Source organism: Eptesicus fuscus, chromosome 1 (genome assembly GCF_027574615.1).
Source record: "Eptesicus fuscus isolate TK198812 chromosome 1, DD_ASM_mEF_20220401, whole genome shotgun sequence".
NCBI classification, from domain to species: domain Eukaryota; kingdom Metazoa; phylum Chordata; class Mammalia; order Chiroptera; family Vespertilionidae; genus Eptesicus; species Eptesicus fuscus.
In genome coordinates, this window is record NC_072473.1 from 52,960,628 (window position 1) to 52,988,053 (window position 27,426).

Consider the following 27,426-nt stretch of genomic DNA (forward strand, 5'->3'; position numbering starts at 1 on the left):
AGTTTCTAGCAGCTTCTTCTGGGGTTTATCTTTCTATCAGATGCAAAAATAAATCAATTTCATAGTGTCTCAAGGATTAAATGAAGACACAAAAAAATGTAAATTTGCTCTACCCAGTTTGGCTCAGTGGATAGAGCATTGGCCTGAGGATGGAAGGGTCTCAGGTTCAATTCCAGTCAAGGGCACATACCTCAGTTGCAGGCTCGATTCCCGGCCCTGGTCAGGGTGTGTGCAGGAGGCAAGAAATCGATGTGCCTCTCTCACATTTATGTTTCTCTCTCTGTCTCTCCCCTTCCCTTCCACTCTCTCTAAAAATCAATGGAAAAATATCCTCTGGTCAGAATTAAAAAAAAAAAATTGGGCACAGGCTGGTTTCTGGCAAGGACCTCTGAAGAAAATAATTGGTCCTAATAAACATATTGGTAGATAGGAATACTAACTGGATGAGCAAAAAAACTATTTTATACACATTGAAGGGGCACAATTGTATTTTAATTTTATTATCTCTAGTATCACTTTTCTTACCTACATTTCCACATTTTTCTGATGAGCTAGATTTTTTATTTAGCATTGTTGTTATTTACATAACTATTCTGGGGCTAATTCTCATTCTCATCTCCATCTCTCTCACATAGTAAACCCATGCCACAGCTGACGTCATGATGACTTTCACATGAAGTATCATTTGATTTGTTTCATCAAAAACACATGGAATTAATATTTGACTCCAAATTTCCCAGAGGAAGAAATGGTATTTAGGGGAGAAAGTAAACATCTAGAGTAAAACAGCTTAAAGAAACTACCATTTTTTTAAAGCAATTTGACAATATGTTAAAAAAAAAAAAAACAGACATAAAAGATCATATGTTTTGACCCATTAATTGCTTTTCTGAGATTCTAGCATACAGATGTAATCTAAATGTTGAGGGGATAAATTTTACACTTAATAGTGTTCCTCATATTATTATTTACAATAGTGAAAATTAGGAATAATATAATTATCCAATAATAAAGAAACACATAGATGGATTATGATAAATCCACTACAAGGAATATTACTTAACCACTTAAAATAGTGATCACACAACATGGAAGAAATGGATAAATTCCTAGAAACGTACAATATTCCAAGGCTGAATCAGGAAGAAAGAAAAATACAAACAGACCAATAACTGCTAATGAGATAGAATCAATAATCAAAACCTTCCAACAAACAAAAACCTTGAAACAGATGGCTTAACAGGCAAATTTTAGCAAACATTCAAATACTAATTAATAACCATCCCTCCCAAACTATTCCAAAAAATTAAAGGGGGGTATGCTCCCAAACTCATCTAGAAGCTAGCATTACCCTAATATCAAAACCAGACAAAGACACTACAAAAAAAATTATAGGCCAATATCCCTGATGAACATAGATTCAGAAATCCTCAACAAAATATTAGCAAACTGAATTCAGCAATACATTAAGGAGATGATACACCATGATCAAGCAAATTTATAGCTGGATTACAAGTCTGATTCAATATCCACAAATCAATTAAAAGGATATACTACATAAATGATATTAAGAATAAAAATCATATAATCATAGTAATAGCTATAAAAAGAGCATTTGACATAATCCAGCATTAGTTTATGATTTTTAAGAACTTTCAGCAAAGTGGGAATAGAGAAAACAAACATACCTCAACATAATAACAGCCATATATGACAAACCCACAACTACCATCATATTCAATGGTGAACAGCTGAAAACCTTTTCTCTAATATGAGGAATAAGACAAGTATGTCCACTTTCACCATTTTTATTCAACATAGTAACAGAAGTACTAGCCACAGAAATGAGACAAGAAAAATAAATAAAAGCCAACCAAATTGGAAAGGGATAAGTACAACTGTCACTATTTGCAGATGACAAGATACTAGAGAGAACCCTAAAGAACTCCACCAAAAAAACTACTAGAACTAATAAATTCAGTGAAGTAGCAGAATACAAAATATTCAGAAATAGGCTGCATTTTTATACAGCAATAACAAACTATAAAAAAAAATAACAAACTATCAGAAAAAAAAGAGATTAAAAACACTCCCACTTACAATTCCATCAAAAAAAATAACATGCCCAGGAAGAAAATTAACCAAGGAGAGAAAGATCTGTACTCAGAAAACTATAAGACTCTGAAGAAAGAAACTGAAGGACATACCAAAAATGGAAGGTTATACAGTGCTCATAGACAGGAAGAATTAACATAGTTTTTTTTAAAAAAAATCTCTATTGTTCAGATTATTACAGTTGTTCCTCTTTTTTGACCCCATAGCTGCCCTCCACCCGGTTGCCACCCCACCCCATGCCCTTATACCCCCCACTGTCCTCGTCCATAGGTATAAGATTTTTGTCCAATCTCTTCCCCCACCCCTCATACCCCCTTCCTCCCAAGAATTGTCAGTCCACTCCCTTTCTATGCCCCTGATTCTATTATATTCACCAGTTTATTCTGTTAATCAGATTTTCTATTCACTTGATTTTTAGATTCACTTGTTGATAGATATGTATTTGTTGTCACTTTGTTGTTCATAATTTTTATCTTTACCTTTTTTTTCTTCCTCTTCTTAAAGAATACCCTTCAGCATTTCATATAATCCTGATTTGGTGGTGATGAACTCCTTTAGCTTTTTCTTATCTGTGAAGCTCTTTATCTGACCTTCAATTCTAAATTATACCTTTGCTGGGTAGAGTAATCTTGGTTGTAGGTTCTTGCTATTCATCACTTTGAATATTTCTTGCCACTCCCTTCTGGCCTGCATAGTTTCTGTTGAGAAATCAGCTGACAGTCGTATGGGTACTCCCTTGTAGGTAACTAACTGTTTTTCTCTTGCTGCTTTTAAGATGCTCTCTTTGTCTTTTGCTCTTGGCATTTTAATTATGATGTGTCTTGGTGTGGTCCTATTTGGATTCCTCTTGTTTAGGGTTCTCTGCGCTTCCTGGACTTATAAGTCTATTTCTTTCACCAGGTAGGGAAAGTTTTCTGTTATTATTTCTTCAAATAGGTTTTCAATATCTTGCTCCCTCTCTTCTTCTTGCACCCCCATAATTCAGATGTTGGTATGCTTGAAGTTGTCCCAGAGGCTCCTTATACTATCTTCATATTTTTGGATTCTTTTTTCTTTTCTGGTTGGGTGTTTTTTGCTTCTTCGTATTTCAAATCTTTGACTTGATTCTTGTGATCCTCTAGTCTGCTGTTGGGTCTTTGCATATTATTTTTTTATTTCAGTCAATGTATGCTCAATTTCTGATTGGTCCTTTTTCATATCCTTGAGGGTCTCCCTAAATTTCTCAGAGGTTTCTAGAAGATTCTTGAGTAACCTTATAACTGTGGTTTTGAACTCTATATCCAGTAGTTTACTTTCCTCCATTTCTTTCATTTGTGACATGTTTCTTTGTCTCCGCATTTTGGCTGCTTCCGTGTGTTGATAGAGTGGCTTTGTGTGCTAGGTGTCCAATAGGGCCCAGTGGCTCAGCCTCCCCAATTACCTGAGGTGGACACCCTTAGTGCACCCCTTTGTGGGCTGTGTGCACAGTCTTGATGTAGTTAAGCCTTGATTGCTGTTGGTATCCCTGGGAGGAATTGACCTCCAGGCCAATTGGATGTGAGGACCAGCTGTGTCTACAATGGGAGAACTGCTGTGCTGGAGACACCCTTATGGGGCAGGACTTGCTTCAGTGGGGCTTTGGTGCTCACTGAGTCTGCTCCTTGAGTGTGTCGCTTATGGATGTGTAGAGTTGTAATCTGGTATGTTCTCACACTGACCACTGGGTCCACTGGCTCTTGGATCTCCAAGGAGGTGCAAAGTCAGCCACTGCCTGAGGCCACCATGCAGGAGCTACAGAGAGATTTGCAGATTCCTCCTCTTTGTTTGGGGTTTGGAAGTACCCAGATGAGACCCAGCTGTGAAGCAATGCAGGCTGCTGCTGCCGGGCCTTTGGCCTTCTTTTGGAAGCTTTGGAGCTCTCTGACCCAGCTGCAGTTTTTTAGGTTTTAGGTTGCAAAAGAACAGGCCATTCATATGCAAAAGGTGCTGCGCACAGCTTGGGTGGGGTTGTAAATTGGGTGGGGCAGGTTCTTAGGGAATCACCAGGGCGGAGCAACAGCAATGGCTGCCAGTCAGCCCTGCACCAGAAAGGTCCCCGGGTCTCTGTGTCCCATGGCCCCGTGCAGGAACAATGATCACTGCAAGTACCTCTGAGAGAAAGTCACCCTCGTGTTCCGGCCTGATGCCAGACAGTCCAATTTCTTCCCATATGAGTCTGGACCCGGAGCTGGAATTCAGAGCAATCGGGAGCTTGTATCTCCTTCCCAATTAAAAAAACAACAACAACAGCACACCCAGTTGCCTGCCCCTGCACCTCCGCACCTCCACACCTTCTACCAGTCTCAATGCGCTTTTTTTCTTTCCTTCTAGTTGTAGAACTTCTACTCAGCCAGCTTTCCCATGGTTCTGGATGATATTTGTTTTGTCTCTTTGTTGTAGTTTTGATGTGGTTGTGAGAGGCAGCAAGTACAGGTGTTTACCTATGCCGCCATCTTAGTTGTTCTCAGAATTAACATAGTTTAACCTTTTGCACTAGGATGTCGAGTGTGACTCGACACGGTTAGCATTAGAATAAAGGAATCGAGAAAAAAGCAAGTGAGTGCAAAGGGTTAAATGTCCACATTACCCAAAGCAATACACAGATTCAATGCAATGCCTATCAAAATAACAATGGCATTATTCACAGAACTAGAAAAAATAATCCTAAAATTTTTATGGAACCACACACACAAAAAAAATCTTGAATAGCGAAAGCAATCTTGAGAAAGAAAAAGCGGGAGGTATCAAACTGCCTGATATCAAACTAAACTACAAGTCTAGAGTAATCAAAACAGCATGGTACTAGCATAAAAAAATAGACACATAGATACTGGTATTTGTGTATATGTATCTTTGGGCAAAGAAAATTAAAAAATAAATTGGACAACATCAAACTAAAGAGTTTTGCAAAGCAAAGGAAATCATCAGCAAAATGAAAAGACAACCTACTGAATGAGAAACAATATTTGCCAATGACACATCCAATAAGCAGAAATATCCCAAATACAAAAAAAAATCATAAAACTTAGCAACAACAAAAAAAAATCCAATTTAAAAAACGGGCAGAGGAGAGAAAATATGGCGGCACAAAGAGACTGAGTTGCGCCATGCTCCCCCACACCTGCAGAAATCTAATGGAGAGGACCCAATATGGCAGCAGAGTAGAGGGAAGCTAAACTCATCGCCTATCAGGACCAAACTGGAATTACAAGTACAAATAAAGAACAATCATCCCAAATAATCAACTGAAGACTAGCTGAAGAGAAGTCTTATAACCAAGAATTTACAGAAGAAGCCACATTGAGATTGCTCCAAACAGATTGCCCAGAGCCAGTCACAGGCAGCATCTTAGATTGGCCTGCATCAGAGTCTATCCCAAGAGGCCCAGAAGCAACATACCCACTGGCCAGCTTCAAACATCATCAGAGCAGGATCCAATAAGCTTCACAAACAGCATACCCAAAAAGAGATCTCCACAGGCACCAAACCCTGCTGAGGCCAATTACACGTTTTAAAGAATATTTTTTATTGATTTCAGACAGGAAGAGAGGAGAGAGAAATATTGATGTTAGAGCTAAATATCCATTGGCTGCCTCATGCATGCCCCCTACCAGGGATTAAGCCTGCAACTAGGCATGTGCCCTGACCAGGATCGAACCGGCAACCCTTTGGTGCATGGGATGATGCTCAACCAACTGAGCCATTCCAGCCGGGCTGTGGTGTCTTTCACTAAGAATAATTATTTTGAGATTCATCCATATGACTACATAAGAGTAATTAATTTCTTTTTATTGCTTAGTAGCATTCCACTGAATGAATATATAACAATTTATACATTTATCACTTGATAGACATATTTGGCTATCATAAATGAAGTTGCTATGAATATTCATGTATATACTAGTGGCCCAGTGCACTAATTCATTCACACTGAAAGGAAATTAATTAGAAGAAATATTTTAATATCGTTATTTGCCCTTTCTCTATAATAGAAGTATCAACCAAATTCACAATCAACAATGACATGGAAACACACACGAGCGATTGTCACCAGTGAGAGCTTTATATGTATTGCGCATGTGCAAGTCAACTTAGCCTTTTATAGATATAGAATAAACTTGTTTAATTAGACCTGCTTTCTGATGTAGCTAAACTTTGTCCAGCCCAGTGAAGCACCCCAACTTCTCTTTCAGGTAATTGTCAGCAACACAGCAGTAATATCAACACGAAACAGGTTATTATTGTATATCACGCAGGGAGAACAAAGGGTAATATATTTAACTGCAGCAGTGTTTGACTATATTCTGTGCAGTGAGAAAAACTGAAGTCATTTTCAAGGTCCATCATTTCTTACTTCTTTTCAGTTGGGTCAAGTTTCTAAACTTTCTAAATCTCCATTTTCCGGCTAATGAAAAGAAAATAGGACCCCACCGAGTTTCCTATCTACGTACTCCAGGATTTCTGTGAGGATCAAATGAGATTAGGCACATGAAAATGCTTCACAAACATTTGGTTAAAGTGTAAAGTGTTTCCATCTGGCTATAAAGCAAGTCGTCATAGCCACCAGTCAGAAGGTGGGAAGGAAACTTAGCACATTAGCCTTTTATATAGATAGATTTTGAAATGACTTAGGTTTTCATTTCTCTTGGGGGAAATACCTAGGAGTGGATTTGCTAAAATGTAAAGTGCCTTTGTAGCCAGATTTCAACAGATTGTCTAGAGCAGCAGTTGCCAACTGGTGGTCCGTGGACCACTGATGGTCCACAAGGTCCGAAAGGTTGGTGACCACTGGTTTAAGGAAACCTTTAGAGCAGCGGTCGTCAACCGGTGGTCCGCAGACCACTGGTGGTCCATGAGGTCTAAAAGGTTGGCGACAGCTGGTCTAGAGTATTTCTTTCCTGGAGGACAGGTTTTCAAAGGCCCAAATTCTTAATTTAAGAAACAATAGCAATTGGGCTTGGGGGTCTCCCAGAACTATCCCTCCTAATTCAGAAAAAAGATTTCTGGCCCTGGCAAGGTAGGTCAGATGGTTAGAGCATTCTACCAATGCACTAAGGTTGTGGGTTTGATCCCCAGTCAGGACATGCATAGGAAGCAACAAAGGAATGCATAAATAAGTGGAAAAACAAATAAATGTTTTTTTCCCTCTCACCCTCCCTTTCACTCTCCCTCTCCCTCCTTTTTCCTCTCCCTCTCCTTCTTCTTCTTCCTCTTTCCTTTACTTTCTCTCTCAAATCAATAAAAAAACAAACAACAACAAGAAAGAAAAACCTGGCCAGATAGCTCAGTTGGTTAGAGCATCATCCCAATACTCAAACATGTGGGTTCAATCTCCGGACAGGGCACATACAAGAAGCAACCAGTGAATGCACCAACAAGTAGAACAGCAGATTGATGTTTCTCTCTCACTCCCTTCTCCTCTCTTTAAAATCAATAAATAAAAAATTTTAAAAATAAAACACTTTGCACTTAGTAAATCAATAAATAACTAAAATAAAGGCATATTGATGTCAGTACATAATTTTGAGGTCATAACTTTGAATAATTTTTCTTTCTTAGTTAAATTTATTGGGGTGAAGTTGATTAATAACATATATAAGTTTCAAGTGTACAATTCTATAATTAATTTAAATATGGTGTTTTGGGAGAGATAAAATGGCGGCGGAATGGGCAAAAGTGTCCCAAGCCTTGTCCCGGAGCAGATAGAAGGAGCAACTAAATCTAATAACATCCACCCTAAATTGGCAAAGTAGACACAGCTGGTGAGACAATTCACAGCCAGGAAGGTCAGAGGACACCAGGAGAACTGTAAAATCAGGGATCTGGGCTGGAGAGAGGTGCAAGACCTCCAAGCCCAGAGGGTCGGAAGGAAGCCTAACAGCACCGAGGCCGCGTCCCTTGCGACAGGCGTAACATCTGACTGTGGAAAGGAAGTCCACAGGGATGCTGGAGGCAGGGGATTCTAGATCTAAGCCCACAGCCACGAGAAGCTGAGCCCAGAGGGGGCAGCATGAACAACTGCCCAAGCCGTGCCATGCTGGAGGAAGAGGGGCTCGCAGTGTCACAGCTCTTTCCCCTCCTTTTGGTCTTTGCTTTTATTCACTACTAGAGGTCTAGTGCACGAATTCATGAATGGGTGGGGTCCAGCCGGCCCACCCTGATGGGGGTCCATCGGGCCGGGCCGGCTGGGGGTGCCGATAGGGACCCGGATCAGGCTGGTTGGCTGCCACAGTGCATATCATAGCCACCGGTCATTCTGCTCGTTCCACCATTTCAGTCGCTACACTTTTATATATATAGATACCCAGCATAGGACCTTTCAAATACAGACACTGATTCGTGGCTGAAGTGCAGGTGGAGGTGCAGGCTTTTGGAGTCTGGGGAGATGCTGGGGAGAGGAGTAGGTTGGGGAGAGGTGGCCAGGAGTCTGGCACTGGAACATAACTGACACAACGGACCTAAGCAACCATTTTCTCCTGAAGAGAAAGCCCCTCCTGGAGTCTTCAGGCAACCAATACAGCCACATCCAGACTACACCCTGAGTGTTACAAAGGATACAAAAAATAATCTGAATAGTCCCTGAGAGCCCTCAGAGACTGGGCTGAAGAGAGGCCGTTCAGTCCCAGCAAGCTCCCCAAATATAGCCCAGACAGAAACAGCTGCTTGAGAGATTAACATTGAAAGTGGGCAGACAGGCTAAGTGGGAAGATTGGTCCCGCCAGCTTGCAATCACGGCTGTGGAGATAGACACAAACAGAGGAGTGGTGGACCACTTGAAACTTCAACTATCTAACAGGAAACTGAGAAGTGGCAGACAGTACAGAAGAGTGGGATCTTAAACCAGCCCCTGTGGAGCATTAAAACTCAGTGGAAACAAATGACACTTCACTTTTTCATTTTTTTTATTATTATTTTGTCTTTTTTCTTTATTTTCCTTTTTTCATGTTTATTTATTTCTTTTTGCATTATTTTTTCATTCTATTTTTTATTTTATCCTATTTTTAATTACTTTTTTTCTAATTTTTTTCTTCTTTCTCTTTCTTCTTATCCACTCATCCTCTTTTTACTTCCTCTATACTGAACTGAGGTCCCCCCCCCCCATATTCATCCAATTCCATGACTTTCTGTATATTAACTCAGCCTTTACACATTCTACCCTCACCCTCTTTTCTGGGTGTTTGGTGTTTGCATTTTTTGGTTTATCTGTTTGTTCTGTGGTGTTTACTCCCCCTTTTTTTTTCCTTTTCCTTATTTTTCTTTTATATCTTACCATTGTTTCTCTCCTTGATATCATCTGTGCTCTCTTTTGTTTTGTGCACTGCTTGTGGGAATGCAGACTGGTGCAGCCACTGTGGAAGACAGTATGGAGTTTCCTCAAAAAGTTAAAAATGGAACTCCCATTTGGCCCAGTAATCCCACTTCTAGGACTATATCCCAAGAAAACAGAAACACCAATCAGAAAGGATATATGCACCCCTATGTTCATAGCAGCACAATTTCCAATAGCTAAGATTTAGAAACAACCTAAGTGCACATCAGCAGATGAGTGGATTAAAAACGGTGGTACATCTACACAATGGAATACTATACCGCTATAAAAAAGGAACTTTTACCTTTAGCAACAACATGGATAGAACTGGAGAGCTTTATGCTAAGTGAAATAAGCCAGTTGGAGAAAGATAAATATCACATGATCTCACTCATATGTGCGATATAATGACCAACATAATTTGATGAACAAAAATAGATCCAGAGACAAATGGCAGGGTAGGTTGGGGGGGGCGGCTAGAGAGCAACCAAAGAACTTGTATGCATACATATTAGGATAACCAGTGGACACAGACACTGGGGGTGGGGGCTTGCCTGGGGTGGGAATGGTTAAGGGGGTGGTCAATTGGGGAAAAAGGAGACATATGTAAAGCTTAAGATAATAAACAAACTTTAAAAATTTTTATTTTTGATTTTTCTTGTTTTTGATGTAGGCCTGTACTACTATGAACTTCCCTATTAGTACTGCTTTTGCTTTGTCCCAGAGATTTGGGGTTGTTGTGTGTCCATTTTCATTTGTTTCCAGCAAGTATTTTATTTCTTGATCTGATTGGTAACCCATCCATTGTTTAATAACATGCTATTTTTCTCCATGTGTTTGAATGTTTTAGGGTGTTTTTACTGTATTTGGTTTCTAATTTCATTCAACTGTGACCTGAGAAGATGCTTGACATGATTTCAATCTTCTTGAACTTGTAGAGCCTTGTTTTGTGTTCTAACATGTGGTCTATCTTTCTGAATGATCCACCTGCACTTGAAAAGAATGTATATTCTGCAGGTTTTGGGTGAAGTGTCCTATGAATGTCTATTAAATCCATCTAATCCAGTGTGTCCTTTAGAGTCATTGTTTCCTTGTTAAATATTTCTTTGGAAGATCTATCCAGTGAGGTCAGGAGGTATTGAAGCCCAATATTATGACTGTATTGTTCTCTATTTCTCTCTTAAAGTCCTCTAGAAGTTTTTTTTGTTTTTTTTTAACATATCTTAGTGCTTCTATATTGGGAGCATATATGTTTACCAGGGTTACATCCTGTTGTTGAATCGATCCCATTAGTATTATGTAGTAACCTTTGTTCTCTTGTGATGCCCTCCATTTTGAATCTTTTTTGTTGGATATGAGTATTGCTACTCCAGCTTTTTTTAAATTTCCATTTGCATGGAAAAAAATTTCTATCCCTTCACTCTCATCCTGTGTCTTTTGTTCTGAGGTGGGTCTCTTGTAGACACCATATAGTTGGGTCATGTTTTTGTATCCATTCAGCTACCCAATGCCTTTTGGTTGGAGCATTTAACACATTTACATTTAGGGTTATTATTGATAGGTACTCATTTATTGCCATTTTAATTCTGTATGGCTAGATTTCTCTCTCAGTTTCTTCTTCATTAGCATTTCTTGTAATGCTGGCTTGGTGGTGATGTACTCTTTTAGCCTTTTTTCTCTGGGAAGGTTTTAATTTGATGGTCTATTTTGAATGATAGCCTTGTTTAATATAGTAATCTTGGTTTCAGATCCTTGCTTTCAATTACCTTGAGTACTTCATGCCATTCCCTTCTAGCCTGTAGGGTTTCTGATAAGAAATCAGGTGTCAGCCTTATTGACGCTCCTTCGTAGGTAACAGTTTACTTTTTTCTTGCTGCTTTTAAGATTCTCTGTTTGTCTTTAATTTTTGGTATTTTAATTATGATGTGTCTGGGCATGGCCTTGCTTGGGGTTCATTGTGTCTGCTGGATTTGTGTGACTTTTTCCATTACCAGGTCAGGGAAGCTTTCTGCCATTACATCAAACACATTCTCTATCCCTTTCTCCTTTTCTGCCTCTTCTGGCACACCTGCTATTATAATATTGTTAGGTTTCATGTTGTCCTACAGCTCCCTTAAGCTGTCATGTTGTTTTTCAATTATTTTTTGTTCTCTGTGGTTTTTTCAATCCTGTTTTCAAATTCACTGATTCGATCCTCAGCTTCCCCTAATCTGCTGTGCATTCCTTCCAATGTGTTCTTTATTATGCTATTTCATTCTTTATGTTGATATAGTTAATATATCTTCTCATGATGTTAAGCATCTGTACCACAATTATTTTGACCTCTGTATCACAGAGCCTCCAATTCTGGCTTCTGCTCACATAGCTCCAGTTCACTCTGCTGTTCCCTGCCAGAGCATAAGGTGGGTGACTCCAACAGGAATTCTGTGTGTTGACCCTTTAAGTGGGTGGCTGAATTTCCAGCCTTCTTTCCCTGGCAGACAGCAACCCTGCAGCTTTCCACAGCCAGATTTTATGTGGGTAACCTTGTCAGTTCTGGTGTTCTCTGCTGGTCGGACCAGCCTGAGAATTAGACTTCAGAGTTCTCACTGCCAAACCCCACAGCTGAGATATCTCTCCGCAACTTCAGATGCTATCTGTGGGAGCACAGCAGCCATTTCGTGCCTCCACTCCTCTTATCAGAATATGAGGTCTACACTTTCAGTTCTCAGTTATCAGGGTTCTCTCCAGTGAGTCTTCTGTTGATTATTCAGGAAGTTTTATCTATTATATTTGTAATTCCAGTTTTGTCCAGGGAGTATATTATGGCAGCATCCACTTACTCTGCTACCACTTCTAATTTCTCCACTTTTTTTGAAATGTGACATTAGGTTTGAAAGTCCAAAAATATATTTCTACGTGTTTTCAATTTAAATTCTTTGTTGTTTAAAATATGTTTCCCTTTTCCCACATTCACTTCTCCCTGGATGCACCCGAGCCCCAGCACATGCTCTCACCACCCTACTATCTGTGTCGATTGGTTATGCTTATATGCATTCATACAAGTGCTTTGGTTGATCAGTTACCCACCCCTTCCTCACCCTACCGTGCCTTTCCTCTGAGGACTCATGGTCTGTTTGATGCTTCTATGTCTCTGGATCTATTTTTATTCATTAGTTTATATTGTTCACTATATTCCACAAATGAGTGAGTTCATGTGATATTTATCTTTCTCTGACTGGCTTGTTTCGCTTAGCATAATTCTCTCTAGGTCCACCCATACTATTGCAAATATTAAGAGTTCGTTCTTTTTACAGCAGCATAGTACTCCATTGTGTAGATATACCATGGTTTTTTAATCCATTCCTCTGCTGATGGGTAATTAGGCTGTTTCCAAATCATAGAGATTGTAAATTGTGCTGTTATGAATATAGGGGTGCATATTTTCTTTCTTATTGGTGTTTCTGACTTCTTGGTATATATTCCTACAAGTGGGATCACTGGGTCAAATGGGAGTTCCAATTTTAATTTTCTGAGGAACCTCCATACTGTTTTCCATAATGGTTGCATAGTCTGCATTCCCACCAGCAGTATACGAGGGTTCCTTTTTCTCCACATCCTCACCAGCACTTATCATTTGTTGATTTGTTGATGACAGTCATTCTGACAGGTGTGAGTTGGTGACTCATTGTCATTTTGATTTGCATCTATTGGATAATTAATGACTTTGATCATTTTTATATGTTTCTTTGACTCCTGTATGTGTACTTTCAAAAAGTATCTATTTAGGTCCTTTGACCATTTTTTTACTAGGTTGTTTATCTTCCCTTTGTTAAGTTAAATGAGTTGCCTATGAATTTTGGAGATTAAACCCTTAATCATCTGTAACACTGGCAAATATGTTCTCCCATGTAGTGGGCTCACTTGTTTTGTTGATCGTTTCTTTTGCTGTACAGAAGCTTTTTATTTTGATGTAGTTCCATTTGTTTTCTTTCTCCTTAGTTTCCATTGTCCTAGGATATTTATCAGTAAAGATATTGCTACAACATATGACTATTGCTGCCTATGGATTCTTCTAATATTTGTATGGTTTCCCATCTTACGTTTAAGTCTTTTTCCATTTCTAGTTTATTTTTTGGTATGGTTTAAGTTGGTGGTCAAGTTTCATTTTTTTGGTATGAATCTGTCTAATTTTCCCAAAAGCATTTATTGAAGAGACTGTCTCGACTCCGTTGTATACTCTTTCCTCCTTTGTCAAATATTAATTGAGTATAATGGCTTGGGTCATTTTCTGGGGTCTATATTCTGTTCCATTGATCTATAGGCCTATTCCTGAGCTAGTACCAGGCAGTTTTCAGAATGGTGGCTTTGTAATATAGCTTGATATCTGGCACTGTGATCCCTCCAACTTTGTTCTTCTTTCACAGGATTGCTGTGGCTATCTGGGTCTTTTTTTTATTCCATATAAATTTTGAAGTTGTTCTAGTTCTGTGAAATATGCCATTGGTATTTTAATGGGGTTTGCATTGAATCTATAGATTCCTTTGAGTAGTATGGAAATTTTAAGGATGTTGATTCTACCAATCCATAAACATGGTATATTCTTCCACTTCTTGATAACTTCCTCTATCTCTTTCTTCAATGTCCTATAGTTTTACGAGTACAGGTCTTTTACCTCCATAGTTAAGTTTATTCTTAGGTATCTTAATTTTTTGTTGCAATGGTAAATGGCAATGTTTTTTCAATTTCTCTTGCTGTGAGTTCATTATTGGTGTATAAAAATACCACAGATTTCTGTGTGTTAATTTTGTATCCTGCTATGTTGCAGAATTCATTCATAAAATCTAGTAGTTTAATACCTTTTATTTCTTCTTGTCTGATTACTATGGCTAGAACTTCCAGTACTATGTAAAACAGGAGTGCTGAAAGTGGGCATCCATGTTTGTTCCTGTTCTTAGGGGAAATGGTTTTATTATTTGCCCATTGAGTATGATGTTGCTATACAATCATCATATAATGCTTTTATTATGTTAAGGTATGATCACTTTATTCCCACTTTGCTGAGTGTTTTTATCAAAAATGGGTGTTGGATTTTGTCAAATGCTTTTTTCTGTATCAATTGATATGATCATTTTGTTTTAATTTGTTCACATGATGTATCTTATTTATTGATTTATCATGAATATTGTACTAGCCTTGCATTGCTGGAATAAATCCCACTTGGTCAAGGTATATGATCTTTTTAATGTATTGCTGGATGCAATTTTCTAATATTTTGTTGAGGATTTTAGCAACTATGTTCATCAGAGATATTGGCCTGTAATTCTTTATAGTGTCTTTATCTGGTTTGGGATGAGGTTAATGTTGGCTTCAGAGAAAGAGCTTGGCAGTGTTCCTCCTTCTTGAATTTTTTGGAATAGTCTGAGGAGGATCTGAGTTAGTTCTTTGAACGTTTGTTAAAACTCCCCTGTGAAGCCATCTGGACAAGTGCTTTTGTTTTCTGGAAGTTTTTAGATTACTGCTTCAGTTTCAATGGTAGTTATAGGCTTATTCAAGTTTTCTGATTCATCTTGAGTTTTGGAACATTACATTTTTATTGGAATATGTCCATTTCATCTAGGTTGTCTAGTTTGTTGGAATAGACTTGTTTGTGGAAGTTTTTTACAATCCTTTGTATTTCTGTGGGGTTGGTTGTTACTTCACCTCTTTCATTTCTGATTATGTTTATTTGGGTCCACTCTCGTTGCTTCTTGGTGAGCCTGGCAAGAGGTTCATCAGAAATTCTTCGTTATATTGATCTTTCATATGTTTTTTGTATCTATATCATTTATTTCTATCCTGATCTCTATTATATCTTTCCTTCTACTTAATCTGAGATTTTTCTTGCTCTTTCTAGTTCTTTAAGTTGTATGGTTAGATAACTTAATATCAGTTTTTCTTGTTTTTTTTTAATTTCTTTATTGATAAAGGTATCACATATTTGTCCTCATCCCCCTATTCCCATCCCACACCCCTCCCCACACATGCCCCCATCCCCCTGTTGTCCTTAACCACTGGTTAGGCTCATATGCTTGCACACAAGTCCTTTGGTTGATCTCTCCCCTTTACCCCCACCCTCCCCTACCCTCCCTCTGAGGCCCGACAGTCTGATCCATGCCTCCTTGTTTCTGGGTCTGTTCTTGTTCATCAGTCTATGCTGTTCATTATTTCCCCTAGATGAGTGAGATCATGTGCTATTAGAAATACACTTATAAGAACCGAAAATGAGATAAGCAATAATGGTTATGGTGACAGGCAAATGAATCGGTCTGTAGTGAGTTTCTTTCTGTGCCAACAGTTCTTTTGAGACCCAATTTCAATGTGCAACAGTTCCTTATGTGTACATGTCAGCACTGACATTACAGTTCTGGATGGTGGACAAATGGTGGTAATGCTTTCTTGTTGTTTTTTAAGGTAGGCCTGTATTGCTATGAACTTCCCACACAGGACTTCTTTCATTGTGTGCCATAGATTTTGGACTATTGTTTTTTCTTTTTCATTTGTTTCCAGAATGTTTTTTATTTCTTCTTTGATCTCTATGGTAATGCATTCATTGTTTAATAGCACGGTAAATAGCCTCCCTGTGTTTGATTTTTTTAATTGTTTTCATTGTATTTGATTTCTACTTTTATGTCATTGTGATCTGAGAAGATGAGTGATATGATTTCAAACTTTTTGAATTTACAAAGACTTAGCCTGTGCCCTAATATGTGGTCTATCTTTGGAAATGTCCCATGTGCACTTGAGAAGACTGTATATTCCTTAGCTTTGGGGTGAAATGTTCTGAAGATGTCAATTAATCCCATCTGATCTAGTGAATCATTTAGGATTGCTGTTTCTTTGCTGATTTTTTGTCTAGAGGATTTAACCAACGATGTCAATGGGATATTAACAGCCCCTACTATGATTGTATTGTTGTCAACTTCTCCATTTATATCTTCCAGAAGTCTTTTTATATATTTGGGTCCTCCTCTATTGGGTGCATATGTTTACCAGTTATATCCTCTTGTTGAACCGATCCCCTTAGTTTTGTGAAGTGGTCTTCCTTATTTCTTGCTATGACCTTCACTTTGATGTTTATTTTGTCAAATATAAGTATGCTACCATAGCTTTTTATTCGTTTCAATTTGCCTGAAAAATGTGTTTCCATCTCTTCACTTTCAGTCTGTGTGAGTCCTGTTTTAATGGGGGTTTCTGTAGACATCATGTTCTCTTATCCATTCAGCCACCCTATGTCTTTTATTTTGACTATTTAATCCATTTATGTTTAAGATGATTATTGATAGGTACTTGCTTTTGCCATTTTTATTCTTTATGCCTGTGTTCCTTCTTCCCTTTTTATTTGTTCTTTTTACAGCAATCTCTTTAGCATTTCTTGTATTGCTGGCTTGATGGTAATAAACTCCCTTTGCCTTTGTCTATCATGCTCCTTATTTCACCTTCAATTTTGAATGATAGTCTTGCTGGGTATAATATTCTTGGATTCGATCCCTTGCTTTGCATCACTTTGTATACTTCATTCCATTCCTTCTGGCCTGATGAGTTTCTGTTGAGAAATCACTTGATAGTCTAATAGGAAATCCCTTGTAAGTAACTTTCTGTACCTTTCTGGCAGCCTTTGAGATTTTTACTTTGGCTCTAGCTGGTTTGGCTCAGTGGACAGAGCATCAGCCTGCTGACTGAAGGGTCCTGGGTTCGATTCCGGCCAAGGTGACATGCCCAGGTTGCGGGCTTGATCACCAGTGGGGGGCATGCAGGAGGCAGCCCATCAATGATTCTCTCTCATCATTGATGTTTCTATCTCTCTCTCTCACTCTACCTTCCTCTCTGAAATCAATAAAGAAATATATTTTTAAAAAAGATTCTTACTTCGTCGTTGATGTTTGCCAATTTAATTAAGATGTGTCCTTGTGTTAGTCTTTGGAGGTTCAACTTGGGACTCTGTGCGCTTCTTGTACTTGTATGACATTTTTATGCCCAGTCAGGGAAGGTTTCTGTCATTATTTCTTCAAACATTATTCCTTCCTCAGCTTCCTCTCCTTCTGGCACCCCTATTATGCAGATGTTGTTTCATTTCATATTGTCCCAAAGCTCCCTTAGACTCTCTTCTGTTTTTAAGGTTATTTTTCCAGTTGCTGCTTTGCTTGGGTGTTTTTCTACCCTCTCTTATAAATCACTGAATCGGTCTTCAGCTTCTAGTCTACTGTTGAAACCATCCATTGTATTATTTATTGCAGTTCTGTCATTCTTCATTTCCTCTTTATTCTTACACATGGTGAATTTCTCATCCAGATATTTGAGCATCCTTATAACCATTACCCTGAATTCTTTCTCTGACAAATTGCTTGCCTCCATCTCATTTATTTCCTTTTCTGGTGATTCCTAATTTTCTTTCATTTGGGGGTTGTTTCTATTCTCCCCATTTTTACTGTTCCTTGTGATTTTTTTCTATGTATTAGATCAAACTGCTATTCCACCCAGATTTTTTTTAATTGTTCTTATGTAGTAGATGGTTTATGGAACTCAGTGGTGCAGTCTCTCAGGTCTTCTGGGCTGGGTATTCTAGGGAGTCCCCCTACTTGAGATATTTGGGTTCTCTTGATGTAGTTGGGTCTTGAATGTCACTGCCCCATTCATGGATGGAGTCTCCTCTCAGGGTGTCTGGTTATGAGGCTCGCTCTCTAGCATGTCATGCACACCATTATGGAAGTGATGACTGAATAGCACAAAATACAACACAATAAGTCATGACACAAAAGAAACAGAACACAAATATACCCAAGATACCTATAACCCCAATAAAAGTGACCACCAGAGAAAAAAGAATTAGGAGAGAGAAAAGAGCAAAAATGATAGCAAGATAAGAAAAAAGGAAAGAAAATATGAGGAGAAAACACCACAAAACAAAGAAATAAATCAAAATGCGCAAACAAAAATACCCAGAATAAACAGGGGCAGAATCTGTAGAGGCAGAGCTCAAATACAGAAAATAAGGTTAAGGAATTGGATGAATATGGGTAGGACCGTGGTTTAGTATAGAGGAGGTAGAAAGAGAATGAGTGGTTAAGAATAAAAAAGTGAAAAAGTAAAATAAAACCAAAAACTAATTATTTATTTATTTATTGAAAAGGAGTATAGAGGAAAAGCAAATAGGACTGAATTTAGGAAGTGTAACTAATTTAAAAATTAGAAGCAGAAAAGAGCAAGAGAGGAGAGGAAAAAGAACTGACCAGCGAAGAAAGAGAAAAGAGAAGGGGAAATTGTATAGAAGCAGGGAAGAGGAAATTAGATATATGAATAAGCCAACAGAGACTACAATAATAGTAACACATCAATAAAGCAGATAAGATCAATTTTTAACAAGAGGTAAAAAGAAAGGAAAGTGAAAAACTAAAGTGGGGACAGAAGAACAGGATGAAAAAGGGAGAAGCGTGGAAGAGAAAGGTGAAAAAATAAGATAAAATAAAGTAATGAAAAATAAAAACAGAATAAAAAATAATACTTTAAAATTTTTATTCAAAAAAAAATAAAAAAGTGACATGTCATTCACTTCAGCTAAGTTTTAATGCCCCATGGGGGCTGGTTTAGAACCCCACTCTTCTGTTCTGTCTACCAATTCTGGGATTCCTGTTAAGTAGTTAGGTGCTGACCACTGTCAGACAATGTCTTTGGTGTTTTGCACCGTGTTGAAGCTCCAAGCAATCCACCACTCCTGTGTTTATGTCTGTCTCCACAGGCCTTGGCTGCAAGCAGGCAGGACCAATCTGCCACTTTACCTGTCTGCCAGCTGTCAATCTTAATCACTAAAGTGTCTGTTTTTAACAGGGCTTTAGGTGGAGGGGGGATGGTGTTGTTTCACTTTCCGGGAATCAGATAGATGTTTTTCCCCTAATCTAGAGCTACTCCTCTGCGAGTGGTCCAAAATATTACTCTGGCCTTGGTTGGTCATAGATCCTTGTATGGAGACCAGTGGGGTTGGCTGACAACATGGAGTTTTTATCAGTCTGGTTCCCAGAATAGTGGGGTGGACTGGCCCCTCTTCCAACCCAGTCACTGAGGGCTCTTTGGGGTTATTCAGAGTCTTTGTTTCCTTTGTATTGATCAAAATGCAGGCAGGGTGTGGTAGGCTGTAGTACCTGACTTGAGGTTACTGGGAGGGGCTAGCTCTTCAGGAACGAAATGGCCACTTGGGTTTGGAAGGTTACAAATGTCCCAATGCAGGATTCCTGGTCATGTCTCTTTGCCCTGCTTTCCTCCACAGCCTCTCCTCAGGCTCCACAAATCTATGTCTCTACCTGCACAGCAGCCTCAGGTGAGTGTTTGCAATTGAAAAGTCCTATATTTTGGGTTTAGCAAATAAAAGCAAAGACAAAACAAAGGCAAAACAACCACAAAACTCTGTATTTCTCTCCCCCTGCCCCAGAACCACACTGCCTCGGCCGCTTTTCAGGCCGCCTTTCAGGGCACAGCCTTTTGCAGCTGTGGTCTTAGGTCTAGAGTCCATGGCTGCCAGCAGCACTGTGGCTTTTCCTTTTCACAGTTGGGTGTTAAGCCTGTCACCAAGGGACATGGCTTTGGTGCAATGCAGTATCCTCCTCACACTGTCGGCTCGGTGGTTGTGTCCCTCTCCCGCCCAGATCCCTGTTCCTACCATTCTCCAGGCATCCTCTGCCCTTTCTTGTTGTCTCCTCAGCTGTGTCTAATTTGTTAATTCTGGGTGGATGTTCTCCAATTTAGTTGCTTTTCCAGCCTGGCCCCAGGACAAGGTGCATGACATGTCTGCCTATTCAGCTGCATTTTCTTCCCACCAGATTTCTATGTATTTAGCAATGATTAATCATTTTTACTTATGCATTAAATTAAATCACCATAAAAACTTATCAAACAGGAAGCAAGATGGCAGCATAGGTAAATGCCTGTACTCACTGCCTCCCACAACCACATCAAAATTACAACTAAAATACAGAACAACCATCATTTAGAACTGCGTGAAAGCTGGCTGAATGGAAGTCCTACAACTAGAGAAGTAAAAAAGACAGCACATTGAGACTGGTAGGAAGGGTGGAGGCGTGGACCAGGCAGGAACTGCACCAATGTGTGCCATTTTTTTTTAACCAGGAGAGAGACTATCTCTGCAGAGGCCACTGTGAGGAGCAAGGGGACTCAGGCCCACACCAGACTCCCAGCCAAGGTTTCCAGAGCTGGGAAGAGAATTCCCCATAACTACGAGCTGTAAAAACCAGTGGGGATTGGGGCTTAGTGACACGGAGGCTGCTGGAGACCCAGGTGTTCCTTTCAAAGGGGCAGCACACAAACTGAACTTACAAGGCCCCACTTCTTCTGAGCTCCAGCACCAGGGCAAGGCTCTGGGGCACCCAGACACATACGAGGAGGAACTGGATTGTCTGGCATCAGGGCAGGAACTTGGGGGAAGCTCTCTCTAAGATGGAGGTGCTTGCAGAGGTCATAGTTCCTGTGCTGGGACCTTCCTGGTTGCAGGTCTGACAGGCAACCATATCTGTTTGCTACTCCCTGGTGATTCCCTGAGACCCTGCCCATCCAATTTGCAGCCCCACCCAACCTGTTTGCAGTAGCTTTTGCATATGAATAGCCTGTCCTTGCTCAAGCTTCAGAGTTAGCTAAAATCTCTCAAACAAGCTTCAGCTAGGGCAGCATGCCCTAGACCTATCAATAAAAGGCCCAATACCCAGCTCTAGCACCAGCCTGTCTTGCTTCACAGCTGGGCCTTGCCTGGGCACCTCCAAGCCCAATACAAATAGCTCCTGCAGGGTGGCCCCAGGCAGTGGCTGACTTTACACCACTCTGGAGGCCCTAGAGCCAGTGCACCTGGTGGACAGCTTCAGACCATAGCAAATTACAACTCTAAACATCCACAAGTGACACACTCAAGAGGCAGACTCAGTGAGGACCAAAGCCCACTGGAGCACATCCTGTTCCACAGGGGTGTTTCCTACACAGCAGTTCTCCCACTTTAGCTACAGCTGGTTTTCACAGCCAACTTGCCTGGAGGTCAATTCCTCCCTGTGATGCCAACAGCAATCAAGGCTCAACTATAAGACTGTGTACACAGCCCACACAAGGATATAAATAGAGTGCCCAGCTCAGGTGACTGGGGAGGCTAAGCCACTGGGCCCTATTGGACACCTACTACAAAAGGCCACTCTACCAATTCCAGGAAACATAGCAGCTCTACCTAACACATAGAAACAAACACAAGGAAGCAGCCAAAATTGGGAGAAAAAGAAACATGTCACAAATGAAAGAAATGGAAGCAAACAAACTTTCAGATACAGAACTCAAACCCATGGTTATAAGGTTACTCAAGGATCTTCATGAGACTTTCAAGGATCTTAGTGAGAAAGTCAAAAACATGAAAAAGGACCAGTCAGAAATTAAGCATACACTAACTGAAATAAAGACTAATTTACAAGGATTCAACAGTAGAGTAGAGGAGTCCAAGAATCAAATCAATAATTTGGAATAGAGGAAGCAAAAAACAAACAAACAAAAAAACGCAATTAGAAGAGCAAAAAGAAAAAAGAATAAAAAAATCTGAAGACAGTGTAAGGAGCCTCTGACACAACTTCAAGTGTACCAACATTTGCATTATGGGGGTGCCAGAAGGAGATGAGAGAGAGCAAGAAATTGAAATCCTATTTGAAGAAATAATGACAGAAAACTTCCTCTACCTGGTGAAAGAAATTGATTTAAAGTCCAGGATGCATGGAGAGTCCCAAACAATAAGAACCCAAAGAGGCCCACACCACGACATGTCATAATTAAAATGTCAAGGGCTAAAGACAAAGAGAGAATCTTAAAAGCAACAAGAGAAAAGCAGTTAGTTACCTACACGGGAGCACCCATATGACTGTCAGCTAATTTCTCAACAGAAACTTTGCAGGCCAGAAGGGAATGGCAATATTCAGTGATGAATAGCAAGTACCTACAACCAAGAATACTCTACCCAGCAAAGCTCTTATTTAGAATTGGAGGTCAGGTAAAGAGCATCACAAACAAGAAAAAGCTAAAGGAGTTCATCACCACCAAACCAGTATTACATGAAATGTTGAAGGTATTTTTTAAGAAGAGATAAAAATATGAACAATAAAATGGCAACAAATACATTTCTATCAACAATTGAATCTAAAAATAAAAATAAATGAACAAGAAATCTACTGAACAAAATAAACTGGCGAATAAAATAGAATCAGAAGCATGGAAGCATGGAATATACTGATGAATCTCAGAGGGAAGAGGGGAGGGGGGATGGGAAGAGATTAACCAAAGATCTACACAAACAGTAGGGCAGTGAAGGCCTGGGACGGGTTGGGAACTGGGTGGAGGAGGGCAATGGGGGTATAAAAGGGGACATCTGTAATACTTTTAACAGTAAAGATTTTTTTAATTTATCAAAATTATTTTTATACCAACCTGAGCATCCCGTATTTCAGCCATAGATTCCCTGTTGATATTTGCTATGTCCATGAACAGTCTATCAATTGCCTCATGTATGGCAGGTGAACTATCTTTTACAATCAGGTTCTGAATAATTTCTGAAATAATAATGGATGACAAAAGTGCTATGAACTATCACCATTGGGTAAAAGTAGCAAATCATTTTGAAATCAGTCCCTAGATAGTTTGTCAAATGAATATAACATGAAAAAACTTTGAATGACCTTTAGAGTAAAACCAAACTAGAGAAAAAGTCCTTTTAAGCTAAAAGTGGAGTACAATTTTCAAATGAAATTTATATTCCCCGGGAATCATTTGTTTCTAACAATCATTACTCTCATTCTCAAAAGTAAAATGCTTCACAAATAGTAATGTTATTATACATCATCTTAAAACTACAAAATAGAAATTAATAATGTTTTCAAAACTAGAAAATGTAGACATTCTGAAGGAAGACTTAGATATGTGCCCTGTAAAACTGAAATACTTATTAATATTTTCAAGCATTAGATAGACAGAGCTAACTTATCCTGTCTCTGAAGTCTTGACCTTACTTTATGAGAAAAAAAAAATGACATGCTCTAACAAACAAAATAGACCCAGAGGCATGGAAGCATGCAATAACCTGACGATTCTCAGAGGGAAGGGGAGGGATGGAAGATATCAACCAAAGAACTTATTTGCATACATGCGTAACCCATGGACACAGACAATAGTGAGGTGAAGGCCTAGAGAGGGGACAGAAGTGAGGAGGAGGGGATCAACAGGATAAAAGGGGGATATCTGTAATACTTTCATCAATAAAGATAAATAAATAAAAATGACATGCCTAATTAGTGACAACATTAGCCAGTTACTGAATCTGTACAAATGATGTCATCATTTTTTACATAGTCTGAGTTCCAGACTCCATTGAGCTAAATCTTACTAGGACATGGAATTCCATAAACCCAAGCTTGACATAGAATCATAATTGATGCCTTTTATATTACCAAAATTGAGGTTTTTTCCAAAGTCATGTAACAGAGGTCTTTATATCTAGATATCTGTAATTTTTTAAATATTTCTGAGCATCAACTAGCAAAATGTTGTTAATATTCTTAAAAATACTATAAGAGTACCTTCTGAAAAATATTTTAAGCTGCTATTTAACCTACTACAATTAACAATAAACCTGCTAAATGAAAATTTTTCAGTTAAACATCAAAAACTAGATTCATATAAAGACTTCACAAAGCAAATTATGTTCAAATATAGTCAAATCTTTTTTTATAGCTCATGGAATCTTTAGTACCCAATGCATGAGCAGTGGTATTAGGAAAAACATAAAAAATATTTTGTACACAAAGGGTGATAAGATATATACAAAGAGAATAATCTCTAGCTTCTTTACTCCTGTAAATTCATGAGACATATTAAGTATATTGAATCTTCTAAGATTAGGTAAATATTAGGCTGAAAGGCCTATATATTACAGCCCTTGCTTAAACTACAAGGTGGGGCCCAGCTGGTGTAATTCAGTGGATTGCGCACCAACCCATGCACCAAGAGGTCGCTGGTACAATTTCCAGTCAGGTCATATGCCTGGATCTCCAGTAGGGGGTTTGCAGGAGGCAGCCAATTGATGTTTATCATCAATGTTTCTCTCTCTCCCTTCCTCTCTCTCTAAAAAAAATCAGTAAAAACATATTAAAAAAACAAGGTGAGGCAAAAAGTAGTTTTATAGTTGTTCATATACCAAATAATACAATAATTAATAAATAATAATACAGAATAAACTGTGTTTCATGTACTCACAGCTGTAAACCTACAATATACACATGATATATTACAAAATTATATACTTGAAACTTATATAATGTACTAACCAATGTCACCCCAATAAATTTAATTTGGTTAAAAAAAGAAAGGTGGCCCTAGCTGACTTGACTCAGTGGATAGAGCATCGGCCTGCAGACTTAAGAGTCCTGGGTTTGATTATAGTCAAGGGCATGTACCTCGGTTACAGGCTCAATCCTGGCCCTCATTGGGGCACGTGCAGAAGGCAACCAATCGATGTGTCTCTCTCACATTGATGTTTCTCTCTCTCTGTCTCTGTCTCTCCCTTCCACTCTCTCTAAAAATCAATGGAAAAATATCCTCGGATGAGGATTAACAAAAAAAAAAAAAAAGAAAGAAAGAAATGTGGCCTGGCCTTGGTTGAGCATCGACCCATGTGCCAAGAGGTCCCACTGAATCCTGGTCGGGGCACATCCTGGGATTTCAAGCTTAATCTCCAGCAGGGGGTGTGCAGGAGGCAGCCGATCAATGTTGATGTCAATGGTCCTATCTCCCTCTCCCTTTCCCTCTAAAATAAATTTTTAAAATATTTTAAAATGAAATGTGATAAATATATGCAATAGAATATTATTCAGCCATAAAAAAAATAATGAAATCTTGCCACTTGTGACAACATAATGGACCTTGAGGGCATTATGCTAACTGAAATGAGCCAGAGAAAGACAAATACTATATGATCTCACTTATATGTGAAATCTTAAAACAAGCAAACAAAACAACAAGCTCATAGATACAGAGAACAGACTGATTTTAACCAGGGGTCAGGGTTAGGTGGTAGACAAAACAGGTGAATGGAGTCAAAGATACAAATTTCCAGGTATAAAATAACTAACTCATGGGGATATAATGTACAAAATGGCAACTTTAGTTAATAATACTCTACTGAAGCCAAGCCAGTGTGGCTCAGTGGTTGAGCATCAACCCATACACAAAGAAGTCACTGGTGCAATTCCCAGGGTTGCAGGCTCAATCTCCAGTGGGGGGCGTGCAGGAGGCAGCCAATGGATTTTGATGTTTCTCTCTCATTGATATTTCTATCTTTCTCTCCCTCTCCCTTCTTCTCCCTCTAAAATAAATATATATTTTTTAAAAATAATTATACACTACTGCATATGTTAAAGTTGCTAAGAGAGCAAACCTTAAAAGTTCTCATCACAAGAAAACAAACTTTTGTAACTATGTATGGTAATGGGTGTTAACTACTATGGTGATGACTTACTGTGGTGACCATTCACAATCCTACCTTATAATAGAGAAACATGCAAATTGACCGCACCTCCGCTATGCCCATGATTGGGCCTGCCAGAGGCTGGGGGCGGGACTCCGGGTGGCCTATACGGCCGTTGGGAAGACCAAGATGGCTGCGCACAATCCTGTTAGTTCCGGGGGTCCGCGGGGCAATCGCCACCCGGGGGGGCGTGTCCAGGCCGATCCCGACGCTCCGCGGGGGTCCCGGGGCGATCGCCACCAGGGAGGGCGTGTCCGGGCCGAGCCCGGCGCTCCGCGGGGGTCCCGGGGGCGATCGCCACCCGGGGGGGCGTGTCTGGGCCGAGCCCGGCGCTCAGCATGGGTCCCGGGGGCGATCGCCACGGGGGGGCGTGTCCGGGCCCAGCCCGGTGCTCCCCAGGGGTCCCGGGGGCCGTCGCCACCCGGGGGGGCGTGTCCGGGCCGAGCCCGGCGCTCAGCGGGGGTCCCGGGGGCCATCGCCACCGGGGGGGCGTGTCCGGGCCGAGCCCGGCGCTCAGCGGGGGTCCCGGGGGCCATCGCCACCGGGGGGGCGTGTCCGGGCCAAGCCCGGTGCTCCGCGGGTGTCCGAGGGGCAATCGCCACCCGGGGGAGGGGTGTGTCCGGGCCGAGCCCGGTGCTCCGCGTGTCGGCGGGCTGATCGCCACCCGGGGGGGCGTGGCCGGGCCCAGCCAGCCGCTCCCGTGGTGGGGGTCCCTGGGCGATCCCCACCCTGGACTAAATGGCTGGTGCTGAGAGGGATCAATGGGGCCCGTGGAAGGATCGGGAGGTAGTTGACCACCAAGGGCATCTGCAGCAGCTGGATGCAGAGCTCCGGTCCGCGTTCTCCAGGTTGGCCTCCGTGGGGTCCGCGTTGCACCCATAGTTGCCGAGTGGGGATGCTGCATGAGGCCAGCTTCCCAAGCCAGGCTGCTGAGGGAGGGAGGGCCTCTGGGCTGGGAGCACTCCCCCACCCCAGTGGACAGGACACAGAGAGCGAGCAGCAGAGAGCTACTAGGGGTGGTGGGTGTGGTGGCCTGGCTTCCAAGAGGCTGGCTTCAGCTGCTGTGGCCTGCGATGAGGTGGCTGGTGGTGGGGGCAACTGCGGGGGCGCATCCGAGGCTGGGGCACTGGGAGACGTGGGACTGCAGTCCAGAAAGCGAGGCTCCGGAGGATCTGGTCACCGACCCCCGGCATTGAAGCCGCCTCCTACAAGATGTATCCTAGCCTAGGTGTGTGGGAAGCAGGTTCAGGAACCTCTCCCTTTGCGGCGCCAGAGCCCAGGCCTGCCAGCGCCCCAGAGGAGACCCCGCCAGCGCCCCAGAGGAGACCCCGCCAGGATCGGGGCGTGACCAGTCTCCAAACCAGGGCGGCCATTAGCCAAGGCCTACCAGCACCCCAGAGGAGACCCCCCGCCAGGATCGGGG

The 27,426-nt window shown here is 40.7% G+C and overlaps 1 protein-coding gene across 1 annotated transcript in view; it reads right to left on the bottom strand.

Moving 5' to 3' along the window:
* Nucleotides 1-23,955, bottom strand: part of TEX11 (testis expressed 11) — a 479,256-nt gene extending 455,301 nt beyond the window's left edge. The window contains exons 1-2 of the mRNA XM_054718924.1: nucleotides 23,929-23,955; nucleotides 22,913-23,068 (exon numbers count right to left, since the gene is read on the bottom strand). Coding sequence (XP_054574899.1) covers nucleotides 22,913-23,068; nucleotides 23,929-23,955 — 183 coding nt within the window. The remainder of the gene's footprint in view (nucleotides 1-22,912; nucleotides 23,069-23,928) is intronic.
* Nucleotides 23,956-27,426: the final 3,471 nt, after the last annotated feature.